Source organism: Aristolochia californica, unplaced genomic scaffold (genome assembly GCF_029961685.1).
Source record: "Aristolochia californica isolate CCGP_79_NKW_82.1479 unplaced genomic scaffold, dmAriCali1.0.hap1 SCAF_2, whole genome shotgun sequence".
Classification (NCBI taxonomy): Eukaryota; Viridiplantae; Streptophyta; class Magnoliopsida; order Piperales; family Aristolochiaceae; genus Aristolochia; species Aristolochia californica.
In genome coordinates this window covers 4,642,864-4,659,623 of record NW_027181881.1, presented here as the reverse complement: position 1 = coordinate 4,659,623, position 16,760 = coordinate 4,642,864, and the positions used below count along the sequence as shown (strand labels likewise).

Below are 16,760 nucleotides of genomic sequence, written 5' to 3'. Positions count from 1 at the left end.
TTTTTGGGTATGAATTTATGGCATGAAAGAAGTTCTGTATGAGGCAACTTACATGGTTGAAATTTCGAGTATTATTTAAGATGACAATAGGCATTCTTGTAATTCTCATATGTACAGTAACCTCAAAGTCTACCTTTAGTACTAGTGGTAGGATAATAGACCCATATTGTTCTTCCTTGGCACCAAATATAATTCAAGTTTTGGTTTGTGGCGGTGATTGGGTTCGGGCTCTTCACGGTATCAAGAAAAATCAAAAGGTTAACTACTATTGAATAATTATTTATTATGATATTTTTGAGTAAATTTTTTAGTTCTATTTATTAAATTTTTGTTTGATGATTACAACCTAAGAAGAAGATTGTGGAGATAATTCTACCATTTACATGATTTTTTATTTTTTTTTCTCATCTTATCAATTTTAATATTTTTCATTACATTAATTAATTAGCAGTGGAAGAGTTTTTTTTTATCAGACAATAATAAGTTTTATTTTTTTGTTTTTGTCATAGGTGAAAATTTTGCTCATGCAAACAGGTACTTAGAATATTGTTTTCTAGCATGAAGAGAAAGAGGTAGAATTTATAAATTTATACTAGATTTATAGTTTTTCTTTGGGTGATTGTAAATTTGATATTGATATTTCATTTAAATTTTTGTGTTTGATTATTGAATAAAGTTTATGCATAATATTATGCAGTGTTTATGAATAATTTTATGCAAGGTTTATGTACAAAGGTCATGTCTAATTTTAAGTAAAATTTATGTATAATTTTATATAAAATTTATTTGACGTATATGTAATACAAGTTTTAAATATAAGTTGGAGCTCGAACCCAACTCAAACTCGAGTTCAAACTCAGTTAATATTATTGGGTTTGAACTTTATTTCAATTTTAAACTTGATGTTCGGTTCAGCTCAGCTCGAACTCGAATTCAAAATATTTAAATCAGAACGAGGTGTGAGTTCCTCCTACCCCCGTATGTGATAACCTCACATGGGCTAAAGTTTTTGGGGCATTAGGAGTTTTAAGCTATATTTTATGTCTGATATTTTTCAGATGGTAGCCTGATCCATCGATTCTTCCCAGCTATGGAGACCCTCTGTTCTTGGATTCATTCAGAAAGAGAGAATGGGAGTAATGCTGTCGGGCAGGCATCAAATGGGTTAAAATGATGAGCGAAAGCATGTTCCCGAAGGAGCTCAAAAGACACCTCGATGAGCGCAAGCATGTTCCCGAAGGAGCTCAAAAGACACCTCCAGGCTCCAGCTGCCGCAACTGCACGCCATTGGGAAATTCCTGGTCTTTGGCATCGGAATCATGTGGCTACGCATTGCTCTGATTGATGCCCTTGCCCATGATACCCATCTGAGACCTCTCTCTGGCTTGTTAAATCAATCAATCTTATGTAAAGGCGGCAGAGATTGAAAGAAGTGGGTTAAGAAACTCACTCCTCGTTACCTACCAGCTGTTAATTTCAGACCACGATGTTTTTAGGTGTGGAAAAGGGTGAGAGGAATGGAAAATTTTGGTTTTACCTTTTCAAATGTGTCGATCAAAATGATAATTCAGGCACGAAAAAGCATCCCTAGAGTGCTAACTAAACCCAATTTAGGAGGCACATGAAAAATTAATATTCTAATTTTTATGTAAATAATTTGCTCATTTCCATCTACCCAAAATCCTCTTCTATGGAAATCGGCATTGCGGAAAAACGGGAAAGGAAATCCGCTGAGAAGCAAATGGGGATTCAAATGGATTGGATTTTAGCCGGAGAGGAAATCAGGATTGAGAAAAACAAGGTAGAGCAACGGGAAACGGATATGAATTGTTTGGCAGTGGAAAGATGCTCCCTCTGCGACTCCGTACGTTGTTCTTCCTCTTGAATTCTTTTTTTTTCTTTTCTATTTCTGTTCTTTCTTTTATGCATCTTCCTTCTTATTCGTCTGTTGTTTTTTCTTTCTTTTCTACATCCTTCCTTCTTCCCCTTTTCTTGTTTGTTCTTGATTTTCTGTATCTCACTTCTTTCGTCGTCCCTTTTTTTAGGTGCTTTGTTTTTCCTGTTTCTCTCTATGGTGCCTTCGTCAATGCTCTCTTGATCAGATTTTATGTTCGTTTCCCTCCGGTTTTCGATTGCAACCTGAAAAAGTGGATCAAAATGGACCTTCTACTTTTACCCTCTTTCCTATTTTATATCTATTGTTCGTTGTTGTTGGCTGAATCAAATACGTTCGCCTTCATGTTCATCTGGGCAGTTTTAAATTTTTTCTTTAATAGCGAAAGAGTTTTGGGTCTCTATTTAAATTCATGTTGTTTGGAAATCGGGGATGATTGAATGAAATTGAAAAATCTTTCCTTCCTCCCTACTCTCTGCTCCTCTCTCTCTTTCTCTTCCTCCTCTCTTCTTCTTCCTTCTTCTTTTTCTCATTCCCTTTTACTCTCTTTACAATCACTACAGCAGTTTCACCCTGTCACATATCAACTCTGCTATCAGAGCCGAAGACCCTTCGATGCACCACTCCTACACCGGCCACCGGCCGATGAACCTGCCTCGACACTCATAACAGTCACCGACCACTCCGGTGTCAACCCCTTCTCTTTCTCCATTCTTCATCATTTGTCTGCGCTCATAATTGTCGTCAACGACCCCTTCCTCGGCAACCAGTTTGTCCTTGCCGAGAAAAGAGAGACGAGAGCAGTGGGAGTGCCTGAGTTGAACTCGCAATGAAAAAACACAAAAGAGGAGAAAAAAGAGAAGGTTTTGTCGTTACTGACCTTTGTTGTGCCATGCACAGCGGCCACCACGATTAGGGGTGAGTATTAGGTAGGGTTTTACGAGGAACCAAACCCCACCTGACCCGAAAAAACTGGGTTCGGATTTCTAATTTCAATTGCGGGTCGGGTGGGGAAAAAAATTCACCAGGGGGTTTGGGTCGAGAATGGGTTTTCTCAAACCCGACCCAAATCTGATCGACATATGAGAGAGATATAAAATGGGGTTGAAATGGGTCAAGTTTTATGAGGATGGGGTGGGATTGGTTCAGGTTTAAGTTAGGTTTTGGGTCGAGAATGGGTTTTCCCAAACCCGACCAAAATCTGACCCACATATGAGAGAGATGTAAAATGGGGTTGAAATGGGTCAAGTTTTATGAGGATGGGTGGGATTAGGTCAGGTTTAAGTTGGGTTTACATGGGTGGATTGCGAGGATGGTGATTAGGTGGGAGTCGGGGATCAGGTTTAGGTTCGGGTTTTGATAAACCCCATCCTTGACTTGACTTGTGTCCACCCCTAGCCACCATCGACCTGTGATGCCACCACCATCACATTTTCCACTGGTAACCCTTCTTCCCCTTCAGCAGAAGGGGACCCTCTATCACTTGCATCAAGCATCTATTTTTGTGTTGATAGCTAGCTAATTGATCAAACGCCTGATTTAACAATATTTCAATTACCACTATTAAATCACTAATATAATATAGTAATTAAAAAATAAATATAATCAACAAATAACGTCGATTTATTTTTTCCTAACTTAAGAAAAATTAAATCAATAGCATTGCCTTCCTCATGACGTCGATAAAGTACAAGGAGACAATGGCGGGCCAGCAGGCAACGACGATGGAGGTTGTGCTCCGACGGTACCCCAAAGGCAATGGTACGCCGGAGGCAACAACAACAGTATGCCGAAGGCGCTGCAACAAAGATGCTCCGACTGGATGCTTTGCGACGCGTCTCTCGTCGTCGGCCTTCGTCTCTCATTCCTCGTTTCTCGTCGCCGGCCTCCATCGCTCATCGCTCGACGAACGAAGGGATGGTGTCCCTCGTCACAGGCCGAGAGGGAGAAGAGTGCGGGAGAAGGAGACTGAGAGAGGGAAGAGTGTGGAAGAGAAAAAAAAAATCGACGAGGTTTCCACGCGTCGCTTCATCCGGATGGTTCAGAATATACTGCAAAATCCGGATTCCCGGAATTAAACCGTGGGTGTTATCTTCGGATTCATCTTATTCATCAACATGAATCGGGAGTTGGTACTTTACTAACGATGTCATGAGATGAACTGAATAATGCGGTTGAAGTTTATCTTCTAATTCAAGTTGACTAACCACCACTTAGTGGTGTCTGAACTCTTACTTGAAATTTTATTGATTTGAATCTTGACTGGTCACTAACAAGCTAATAAATAATTAACCTTAACGTATATTGAATTTGTTTGGGCTTTACTTGCTAGGATCCACTAGTACATGCATTTGTGTAGCAGGCGCATCATGTCAGGTGTTGCTTCATCTTCCGTTGTAGAAAACAAGGATGACACACTCAAGCAAATCCTAGAAAAATTAGGCACCATCAATGATAGACTCATTGCCCTAGAGACTCGGTCCTCAAAAGGGGAAAGTCATATAAGAGTTATTCTCTCCTTTTAGAAACCACACACCCTATATTCCCCTCCATGAGGGGCCTAAAGACAAAATGTTGAAACATATAAAGGTTGATGCTCCTATATTTTGATGGTCACTTAGACCCCTAGGTATTCTCCACATGGGTTTGTGAGGGACTGATTTTTTTAGTGGTACGAGCTATTTGAGGATAGAAAAGTTAGGCTCATGAAAATTAAATTGACAAGCACCACTCAACTTTTATGGGAAAATGTTAAAAGGGACATTATGAGAAGACGTGAGCCTCCTATTACTCACTGGGAGGAAAAGAAACTTAAACTCCAAACAAAATACCTTCCCCCCTCGTATTGAACCACCCTTCTAGATAAGTGGCACAATCTTAAACATGAGAATAAGTCAATCGTCGAGTACATTGCTCAATTTGATGAGTTCCAAATGTGGTGTTCAGTTATCGAGGAAAGGGCCTAAATGATGACCTTAGACGACAAATGATACTTCAGGGTGTTACTACCATGGAGGATGCTTACATACTTGCCCATAATTACGAGTTAGCTTCCAAATTTCAACCCACATGAGGGCTTGACACCCATATTATGCCTTTTAGGTCTCCATCATCAGTTTTCAAGTGCCAGGAAAGTTAATTTTAGGAGCTCCTCTTCAGAGACTTGAGTCACAATCAAGACCCTCCTACATCAGGGGTAGGAAAAGAATGGTCAAAATTCAATTCAAGGATTTAGTGCTATAAGTGTCGAGGATTTGGGCACATCACGTCCAATTGTAGCACTCGAGCCTTTCTTATCGAGATTAGGAGTATCCACTGGAAGAATAGGGAAACGTGGAGTATAAGCCCAATCCCACCGGCATTAATCTCTTAGTGAGGAGAGCATGTGACAGACCTACTCACCCCCTCTCTCACACACACATACACATACACATACACAGAGACACACAAATTGAATGTTGTCTGATGTGCGCTAACTAAACCCAAGGAATCTAACTACTAGAATTGACCTATTATCTTTCACGCTAACATCAAACATGGAGATAAGGGCTACAAAGTCATCATTGATAGCGGTAGTTGCAACAATATCATCTCATCATCTTGCATCATTGCCCACCTTGGCTTTAAGATCATTCCCCATCCTAGACTTTATCGAGTTTCATGGGTCAATAACACTTCCATTTCAGTTGAGGGTAGGTGTCTCGTTCCCCATTAAATTCCTCGAATACAAAAAAGATATCTGGCGTGATGTAATTACTATGGATGCGAGTTATATCATTTTGTGTAGGCCCTGGTTGTATGATTGAGATGCACCATTCATGGGCACTATAATATTTGCTCCTTGTTCAAAGGAAAGACCATCCACCTTAAATCACCACCACCAAAACCTGATATGTAAAATAAAGCACAATCAAGTTACCAAAGAAAATCTTGCAGTTTTTGCAATGCTAGCCCACGAAACACCGGTGAATTCCTCAATTGATTCCCCACTAGAGGTTAAGTCCATTTTATAGGAATTCTTGAATGTCTTTCCTAACGAGCTTCTAGATACACTGCCACCTATGTGTGACATCCAACACACCATAGATTTAGTGCCAAGAGCTACATTGTCGAACCTATCACATTAACAGATTAATCCCACTGAGCATGGAGAATTACAGTAGCAGAAGAATGAACTCCTTCAGAAGGGATTCATCATAGAGAACTTAGGTCCTTGTGTAGTACATGTCCTGCTCATATCGATGAAGGATGACACCAGACAAATATGTACCAAATTAAAATTCTCTACTTCCTACCACCCCCAAATTGATGGTCAAACTGAATTCGTTGATCGGAGCTTGGGGAACCTCCTTCGTTGCCTCTGCACTTGGGATTTAATTCTCCCAACAACCCAATTTACCTACAATAACTTGGTCAATTGGTCCATAGGTACGAGCTTATTTCAAGTTGTCCATGGTTATCAGTATAGGAAACCTTTGGATCTCATACTCATGTCATCTCATGCTAGGGTTTCAGAGTATGCCATTGCATTTGCATGTAGGGTTCAAGACCTACATGTTGAAACCACTAAACAAATTCAACCAAGTAAGTTCCAACATAAACTTCAGGCCAATGTGCATAAACATGATAAACAATTTAATATGAGTGACTATATCATGGTTTGGATTAGGTTTGAGTGGTTTCCTACATGATTTGCTCGAAAATTATAAGTTTGTAGTGCGAGACTTTTTAAAGTGCTAAAAAGTGTAGGTCAAAATACTTACGTTGTTGATTTGTCATTACATTAACACCAATTTTAACATTGAAAACTTGATGGCATATAAGATCACCCTCTATTTTTTATGACCCATTTTTATCACCTTTTGACTCTGCCTCATTGCCAAATACTCCTCCTCCCTTGCTTCATACCTTTTTGGATCTTGTTCCATTACCCATAGCATCAACACATAGAGAAAACATATTGATGTTATTTTGGATCGACAAGTTATATTTACCAAGAGTTGATTTATTGGAATACTATCAGCATCATCAGAAGTCTTACTTGATAGAGTCAAGTTTTCCCCAAACCAAGAAAGTTGGTGAGGACGCCCCTCATGTACCGCCGATTACGCGAGTCTATACTCGAAGACACCAGACTACAACAAGACTCACCATTTTGTGGTTGGGAAGTGAAGCATTTAATACAAATTAGTTGTTATTTTAGTTATTTATATTTTGTATTCTTTAGAAATAATTATTTTATTTGTCCAGGCTCATTTTGGTCATCAAGGGTATTTTGATATGTCCCTGGGGTTTTGGGTTTGTATTTAAACTCATGATGTTTGGAAGACTCCCTCTCTTTGTATTCCTCCTCCCCTCTTCTTCCTTCATTCTTTTTCTCCTTCCCTTTTACTCACTTCACCATGAGTACAATAGTTTCGCCCGGTCCCCCACTCATAGAGGCAATTTGGAGGATGTTTCACCTTTCATCTCCCCCACTCATAGAGGCAATTTGGGACTCTTTTACTATCAAAGTATTTTGGGCTCTTTCCCAAATAAAAAAGAAATTTATGATTAGTGTGCTTTGTAACTTAGTCACATCAAGCTTGCTTTCCTATTACAAAGACTATCAAAAAGGCTGTATTAGACTTAAAAAAAGGTTGATTAGTTTACATACTGTTTTGCACAAGTTGCTAGAAATAACTTTGTTACCCATGAGAAATCTTCATAATTCAGGTAGAAGAAACTGATATTCACAAGGTTTTGCTTATGGGCATTCCCAATCTACAATCATTAACTCAAGGTTTGGGTCAGAGAGCGATCTTTATCAAGGTATGCATCAACTAAAGCAGCTGTGAAGAAAGCCAGCAAGATTATATGTGATTAAGAGCTTCCTGTTTAGTTCTTCATGTGAAAATGGACAGTAGTTTTCATTACAATTTTTTTTTCTTTTTTCACCTTCCTACTTGTTCAAATAAAGAAACTGAGATTGAAATTGTATAGGAGAGATTTTGCAGAGTTGAGATGCATTTCTTGTAGAGACTTTTTGGCAGGTAAACCTGCGAGATGTAGAAATCATGGTTTGACAAGTAAACCTGTACTCAGCCGGCAAGTAGAAAATCACTAAGAACATCTTCCGCAAGCACTGGAAAACCCTATACATATCTTTGCAAAGGACCATCATAAACAGACATAAACACAGAAAAGGAATAAAAGCAGAAAAAAATGTACTGCAGCAAAATTTAAGTATTTTTAGCCACGGGATGAAACCGATGATCCTGTTCATTCCTGAGCCAAAGAGTAGAACGAGTTCTTTTAACGTGATCGACAAAAAGTCGATGCCTGGTATCCATGAAACAGGGAGTACACACAGAAAGGTGTTAAATAAGATTAAAAACCATATTTTGCAGCAACATGTTTCAGGTTTTCAAGTTTATTGATACGAACCTGTGGTACTCCAGCTTTTGAATGACCATTCCATTTAGCAACAACTCTGAACTATACACCTCTGCCCCTATAAAATTCAAGTCGTGCACAACTTTAGTTGCCTGACACCGATCGCATGCAGTAATAAGATATTAGTCCATATTCACCTTTCTCAAGAAGAGTCACACATGTGGTATAATCTTCTTCACATGAAACAACCAAAAGATCATCTGGCATTTTATCACATGCCATTATAGACCTTCCAATTCTTTCCACAGCCTGCTAAAGCATCGTTGGTTAAAACTTGTTCAAGGACTCTTACATGATATCATGAAGGAACAACAGGAGCTAATACTCTCATGAAAAACATAATTTCCTTTTTTATATTGAAAAGCTTGAATATGCCTAAAGTGGAGAATAGAACTAATATCACATTCTAATAAATTCGTATGCTATATATATATATATATATACAAGGGAAAGAAGGCTAGACTCAAGTCCAGCCAGGGGTGGCTGCACCCAACTTTTTCCTTTTTTAAAAGGAGAAGTTATTTACAAAATTGCTGCTAATTCTAATTTATTTGCAAGGATGCCATTATTTCACTTTTATCATATAAAATTCTAAAAAATAGACACTTGTTTAAAATCAATATCAACTATAATATATAAGACAAAAACTATATAAAATAAAAATAATTAAAATTTAAGCCTTTAATTGTTATTGTGAAATTAAAAAATGGGTGCACCAAACTTGACTTGAGTCCAGATACCATTTTCCCTATATGTGTGTGTATATAAGTATATATCTGACAGAGAGAGAGAGAGAAATGCCTGTCCACAAGCAGCTAAAACCAAGGCTGTAACAACGGCTCTGCTAGGTTTCACATTCGTTGTGATGAAAACCTTTTTACCCTGCAGCAAGGTTTTAGAATCATGAATGAAAGCAGATAAGAGATTGAGCCAATGATTAAACAAGGATTAGAGCTGTCATATCATCAGCAATACAAGTTCTGGTACTTGGCTCGAAAATGATATTGATTACCTGTAAGAGTGGACCTTGACGTGCACGGGCCAATGAAACAGACATGTTGAACCCAATTTCTCTTTCCTTTTTCTGATCTCTTAGAATGTACTTTTGTTCATCAATATAACAGCTGGCCTGTGCACAGCTCTCAAGCCACAAGTGAGTCACCACTGGTTTACCTAGGGCCATAGTTTCTAGCATGTTTCTTGTACGTACAAATTCATCTGCAATGAAGTGCGTTGCCTCTGAAGGAGAGGAAGCGACCTTAACACGCAGCCGTGCTAAAACCTACAAACAACAAATTTTCTCTGTCACCACATTTTGCATACACTGCAAAAGCAATGTAATAAATGTTGAGGAATGATTACGAACAGTTTTGCAAAAATTTAGGTCAGAATTTTGATAATCACACCTTGTACCACTCAAAGTAGGACAGGATTTGCCATCAATCTCTAGAGTTTGGGGAATTCTTTCCCCTTCCACTTGAAGCTTGAGCTACTACCTCTTCCTTATTATTTATGAATTCTTTATTCTTAATAGAAATCCTCATATGTTTAGTTCGTAACGATCATTTATTAGAGTCAAATTTGATGAATGGTTCTCATTAACAATTTGATCATCCATATTACTTTACTTGTACTGTCGTAAGATAAGACAAAACAGTAATAATCATTGCTTTTGGTGAGAAGTGTCATGTTGATCAACTAGCATTAGCAATTGGTAATTTATGTGGACAAAAAATAGGATTCCAATTTAATAAGAACCAAAATCTTTTGGTCTGCCAATGCTTGCAAAGTCTATAGCAACAGGCCACATAAGTCTCTCTTCATGATGTTTAGACTGTTAGGATGCAACATTGAGTTCGTGTGTGTGAATCTATGAATCATTACTTTTTAGCCAGTGCTCTCTAAAAGCTTATTCAATCAATGAGAGAGGGAGAAAAAAAGAAAACCTTTTTCTGCTGCTTAATTATGTCTCCTCCCAAGTGATTGCTGAACAAAACACAAACGCTACTCATTTCTCTCCTTCTCCGCACTTCTTTAAATGCAGGAACTGGTCCTACCTCATCAGTATGTAATCTGTTGAGTTCCCTCAGAAAAGGTGATTTTGATAAACCATGCTTATGCAATTGTTTTGTCGAATTATCACTTGTACAAATGGGTGAAACTGCATTTGATGAACTAGAGACTTTTTCTTTTGGAGATCTCTCAGTGTGGTCATTTTGCTTTTCATCTTTTCTGTCTTTCAGTGATCGACGAGTCCTCTTGCCTTTCGGATAGATCACTGCTTTTGAGGTCAGAAAGCTTGTATGCTGCTCATTCTTTTCCTGTGCCTCAATAGTCTGCATATCTTGGATCTTCAATATATTGGTTGCAATACTGACATCCATCAAGCAACCAATATCCTTCCCACAGTTAATATGAGAATTTTTACCCCTTTTCCCCTGATTTTTTGCTGTAGATTGCCTGGTCTGCCGCACAGCTGGTACCGTTGTCTCATTTGATGTCACTGAAGCATGACATGTAGCCATCTCTTTATTGTGGATCACTCCATCAGCTTGCCTCCTATTTTCGCCAGTAGACTTGGAGGATTTTACAGCTGATCTGGTCAAGTGCACTTTTTGCATTCCCCTCGCTTTAGTTTTTTCAGCAGGTTCCAGTTGCATATGTTTCAATCTAGAGTTGCTTGATATTGCATCATGTATCTTCCTTTGCTTTGACGGTTTCATACGTCCTTCAAAATCAGTAGTTGGTGAAGCCCTCTTCCTAACTATCCGTTTGGAACAAATCGTCTTCCTTCGTTGATCTATAATAGTGTTCCTTCTGTCTTCATCACAGTGCTCAGCAGAGGGGGCACAACATAAGGCCTCCATTGCTTCGGCAGCCAATTGCGTATCAAAACCAACTACATATGTGGCCTGTGAACCAACCACATCACAGATAGGATCTTCACTACATTGCTTATCTAGCACCTTAGATATACTCTTCTTTGCTTTTGTTTCAGTTGGCAGAACTTTATCCCCTTTTCTTGACCTGTCCAATACAAATCTCGAATCTGAACAAACTAAACCTACCAGCTTTTGATGAATTTGAGGGTCATTTCCTTCTCTCTCTTCAAAATTTAAACCAAAATCTCCTTTACCTCTGAAAGTCAGATGTTTCGATTTTCTAGGCTCAGTCTTTGATATGCGCAAGTGATCTCTGCTTCCAAGTAAAACATCTTTTCGTTTAGTGAAGAAGTCTCCTCCTCCTTCATCTTCATGACTATCAACCCAATCAAAGATTCCTGCCTCGACAACTGAGACCCCAGGATTGGCCTTTTGAGCCAAAGTTACTCGGCCCTTTAATACAGACATTGGAGACGATTTGCCCTTTACAGATTCTCTCCTAACAAGTTCACCTTCTTCAAATAACTCAATGTCATTAATTTTCAAATATTTATCCACAATATTTAACGCATTAGCTTTTGAAAGTTCTCCTGGTTCTTGTGAATCCACATAACTCAACCCTGCAAGATCATGATCACCCCTTTCTGTGTCATCCATTTCTCCAGATGGGTCCATGGCAAAGAGTTTTCTGACTGTTCCAGTTCTTGTCCTATTTCTGGGATCTTCACTAAATCTGTCCTCACTGTCCTGCCCCAATTCGCCACCCTCTGTCCCAGAAAAAGGAGGCACACCCCTTGAACTAATAACCATATTATTATTGTTAACCGTATTAAAACCGCATGGAGGGGTTTTATTATTTTCTTCAATAGGATTTGAGCCTGTGTTAGCACTTTTAGGGGTCATACTTCGAGCAGCAGCAAGACCAGAGAACCGTAGTGATGCTGAACGAACTGAAGTGAAGCTCTTTCTTGAGCATCCTAGATAAACAATGAAGGGTAGACAAACTCTTTCATTATGAACCGCCAAAAATTACAAAACAATACAGATAACATTTATAAGCACCAGTTTATGTAAAATTCACCAACATTCCACAACACGGAAATTGCATACCTTTTTTTTGTCCTGGTGACTTTTTGCATTGTAATGAAGAGGTTTGAAGTCCACCTATGAACAACAATGGCTGTACATGGTTAGTAAAATGGCATGAACCTAAGATCTTTTAAGACTTCAAACAAACATTTAGAGACTGAATCTCAATTTACTAAGCTCAAAAGCTACTTATTTAACTGGATAAAATAATCATTGCTTTTAGTTCCTTATAAGAGTACCAATTTGCAGATTCAGAAACCACAGAACATCTGATGCAGAGGGGAGGCCACAAACACTTTAGTTTCACCATTTTCATCAAAATCTGGAAATTCCCCTCGCACACCATCAAGTTCGGATATGTGTAGTCATCTTCATAAAAGCCCTGATCCACTGTAACTTATATAACAAAGACAAAATGATACATTTAAAAACCACTGGACAATGGAAGGGTTCTCAAACAAGTTGGATAGGCTCTTAAATTTCTTAAAGCATTTTTTTTTTTTTGAATGGTAATTTCTTAATGCAAATTCATGAAAGATCTGAAGGTAGTCTGGGGTATCTTTATATTAGTTTATTGTCTGGTTCTGGTTGCAGCAGCTACCCCATTCTTTCATAGTAGTCATAATGGGATAGCAACTGTTGTGCAGAATATAGATAATGATGAGACCAAGAATGAACAAAGAAAGAGTCAAGGACACCAAATCAACTTGCAGCCACGTATGGAGATGAAGAATTATGGTTCAGATATCAAATGACGACTCTGAGAATACTCCACCCTTTTATTTTGTACAGGACCAGTTCCAAAAGAAAAGGAAGGGAAAATCCTCTTCTTTAGTTTCTGCTTATTCTCTCTTTTTTCTTTTTTTCAACTGTGATAGGAGAATCCTCTTCTCTAATTATACCTAACACATATTTTGTGCAACAACATACACTTGCAGTATAGAAGCAACATTGCAAGACAATCACTGTGCCTCACCCAAATAGGAGATTCGTTAATTCATGACAACTGTTAAACTAGACAGAGTTATAAGGTAAATAACTGTAACATTTGGAGGCATAAAACTTTTAAAAGAAATGAGAGAGAGAGTGGGGGCTTGGAAGGAGTATATTCACCATCATAAATTTCAAAGAAAGTAAAATTCACGTAAGCAGTATAGCTACAACAATTGTTAATGGAGATGCACAATAAGCAGAATAGACCCAGAGCAGTCAGGTCTGACAGTAGATCAGCCATTGCATTATCCAAAATTCCAATGTTTCATAGAAAGAACCAGCGTATAGACATTAAGTATCAATATATTAGAGATGTACAGAAAGAGGAGGAATTGGCGCTTGAGTTTTTGCAAGATTGATGAGCAAATTCAGATATTTTACCAAGCCACTAAGGGCAGAAATTTTTCTAAAGTTCAAGAAAATGCTCAGCATGGTTAACTTGGTATAGTGGGCTTAGCTCAAGGAGGCTGTTAGAAGTTGTGCACTAAGCAAATTGCAATTATGGAGTCTTATTAGGATTTGCAATAGAGGAGATGTGTTAGGAGTCATACTGGCATGGTGGTGTCAAGTTTTGATCAAAACAGGAAACGTGGAGTTGTGGAGTAAAAAAAGGAGTTGCGCTTCTATTTTTGGTAGAGTCCTTATTTAGTGGAAGATTAATTCTAGGAATTATAGTTTCAATAGAAGTAATCTATTGTACCTATCATTGTATGTGTGTTTTTTAATACCAGAATGTGCAATAGAAAAACCAGAGTAAGTTTTCTCTATGTCGTGCACATTCTTTCCCCTTCTCTCTTTTCCTCTTGATCGCTCTTCCTCTTTTCATTCTTCTTCCATTTCTGCTATTGCTGGGCCAATCAATCCAGCACACACAAGCTTAGTGTCTATACACATAGGAAGACATGAGCCAAGTCAAGGTTGCATCCAACAACTTGTAATGAGTCATCAGTGGTTCTATGCCCATTTCTTTACTTGAACTTTCACCGACATAAGTAAATAGTTAACCTTGAATACGCTAGAGTACGATGTCCAAGACATTTGAATAAATTACAGTGTAAAATCATGCGAAATACCTAAACTGCAGATAAGGCAAGTAATAACATCTTGCATGACTCTTACGTATGCACACAATTTGATCATCAAGGTTACATATAGAACTGAAAATAATTGATGGCTGACAAATTAGTGATTACAATAAGTACCAGGAAGTATTTAACATGCTTAATGATCTTTGTTAAGGAATAATCCCACATGGATTAGTGACTACAAAGATCTTGAATTTATTAGTTGGGAAAGAGGTTTCCTAAGTTGATTAGTCATTTTGGGATAGGCATAGGACCCAATTTAACATGGTATCAGAGCAGGTACTCATATGTGGGCCTGCACCTAAAAACTATCTACTTGTAGAGCCACAAAAGATGACCTACACCTAAAACTATCCACTTGTAGAACCACAAAAGAGAGCCTACACCTAAACTGCCTACTCCTAAATTATTCACTTGTAGAGCCACAAAAGATGGTCTACACATGAGGGGGAGTGTTAAGGAATAGTCCCACATGGATTAGTGAGTACAAAGATCTTGAATTTATTAGTTGGGAAAGAAGTTTCCTAAGTTGACTAGTCATTTTGGAATAGGCCTTGGACCCAATTTAACAATCTTAAACAGAAAAAGGTAAAGGATTCAAACAAATAACTGAATTAATGAAGATCCTTGATAGATTTGAGGCTAACCTGAAATGTACTCTTCCTCTGCTGATGCATCAGAATCCACCAAAAAATTCTTTCTTTCTTCTTCATGCAAGCAAAGAGGAGAAATAGAACACCTTTCTAGCGAGCTGACTTCCTCACATATGTTTGTTCCGTCATAAAAATCTTTCATTATAGAAGAGGCAGCCATATCAACAGAAACCTCTTCACGTGCACTCAGCACTTCAGTTGTTCCTGTTTCTTCTTGGTCACAGTCGATGGGTACTATTTGGTTGCACTCATCTGCATAGGTCTCAAGATCTTCAACCACTTGAGTCTCGAAATCTTCCAAGACTTGGGTAGCACCTTCTAGATTATTGACTTCACCCACCAACTCAGTTTCAAATTTAAGATCTCCATCATCAAGTGGAAATGTTTCACTATATTGCACGGTAGTTTGGAATGTACCAAGATCATCAGGGTCCAGAAAGTTGGCTTCCGTCGCTACTTGCAGGACATTACATAAAGAAAGCAAGACAAAATAAGTTCACAAGGTGTGAAAAGGAGCAAAGCATCAAACACTTGCAGACTAGAATGAAGACCACCCAAATATCACGAAACGTAGACGTTGTCTTCGGTTAGAGCACACTTACAGGCATTTTTTTCATAACACCGCTAATTTGAAAGAAGATACAATTTTTTTTAAGTCAACAAATAAAAGACAATAACGGGTGCCCCAGAATGCAGACATGTACAGGGGCCATAAAAGGTCAGGATTTTATTCTATTGAAAATTTTCCTCAAGAGAAACCGAAAAGAACAAACACAGCAAGAAACGATAAGAATGTAAAAACAATAATACCTGATGGAGAATCACACTCTAAGATCTGAGTATCACCCTCTGCCTCAAGAAGAGAATTTTCAGTTTTACCATTTCTGTTCTTCTCATCCGCGATACCCATCCTTAACAAGAGCCCGCTACATTCAATGGATACGCATAAAACCCACGTTTTTGTCTAATATAATGTGGATAGAAGATAAAAAGCAGAACCCTACGGAGGAAGGAGTAGCGAAGACAATAGTGATCTCGCAAGCACAGGTCGACGAGCCGCTGAATTCGTCTGAAAAGATCGTTTTCGTTTTTGGAGGGAAAAAAACGCGGGTATGTGGAAGAGTCGTGGGAGGAACTTCGCGATACCATCGCTGAAGGGTCTCTTAGAGGAGGAAAAAAAGAAAAAAACGAAAAAAGAAAATCATTTAAAAAGAATTGCAAAACTCCACCCTGTACTTCTTGTGGCGTTAACCCACGAATGACGTGTATATAAATGATTGGCTTATTTTCTTTGATATTCTGAATCTCATTTTTCTCTGGCTTGTCATTTATCGAGAGTTATAGGAGGGGAGGGGTCCCAAATTCGAAAGGAATCCCACCCCCACACACGGGGTAGAAGCCCTTGACAACATAAGGAATAGGGAGGGACAATGCTTGACTCATCCCTAACAATGAAAGTTGGTCGTTTTTATATAACAATGTCACCCTAATTCATAATTAATAAAATTTAAATCAAAGTCTGTAACTTAGGGTTCACATTGTCCATCCACAATTTGAACCCAATTCTGAACCCCAAGTCTCACAATTTAAATATATGATAATATGTACTTATCTAATACAAAAAATCATTTGGTACAAAATATAAGAAACGGTTATCTCAACCGTTTGATCATGATCAACAATTATCAGAGCCGTTTCGCATATTTTACACCAAATAACTTTTCATATT

At 38.3% G+C, this 16,760-nt stretch overlaps 1 protein-coding gene across 2 annotated transcripts; it reads right to left on the bottom strand.

The window, feature by feature from the left end:
* Nucleotides 1-7,902: 7,902 nt before the first annotated feature.
* On the bottom strand, nt 7,903-16,148 carry LOC137956667 (uncharacterized). 2 transcript variants are annotated; one of them, XM_068804245.1, is made up of 9 exons: nt 15,842-16,148; nt 15,026-15,487; nt 12,322-12,375; nt 10,276-12,188; nt 9,342-9,611; nt 9,131-9,211; nt 8,467-8,578; nt 8,321-8,387; nt 7,903-8,215 (listed from the first exon to the last, which is right to left on the bottom strand). In XM_068804245.1, exons 1-9 carry the CDS (start codon nt 15,939-15,941, stop codon nt 8,116-8,118), a joined length of 3,159 nt encoding a protein of 1,052 aa, XP_068660346.1. In that variant the 5' UTR covers nt 15,942-16,148; the 3' UTR covers nt 7,903-8,115. The 2 variants fall into 2 exon arrangements, with proteins under 2 accessions (XP_068660346.1, XP_068660347.1); XM_068804246.1 differs by having other exon boundaries at nt 15,026-15,484.
* Between the last annotated feature and the right edge of the window lie 612 nt (nt 16,149-16,760).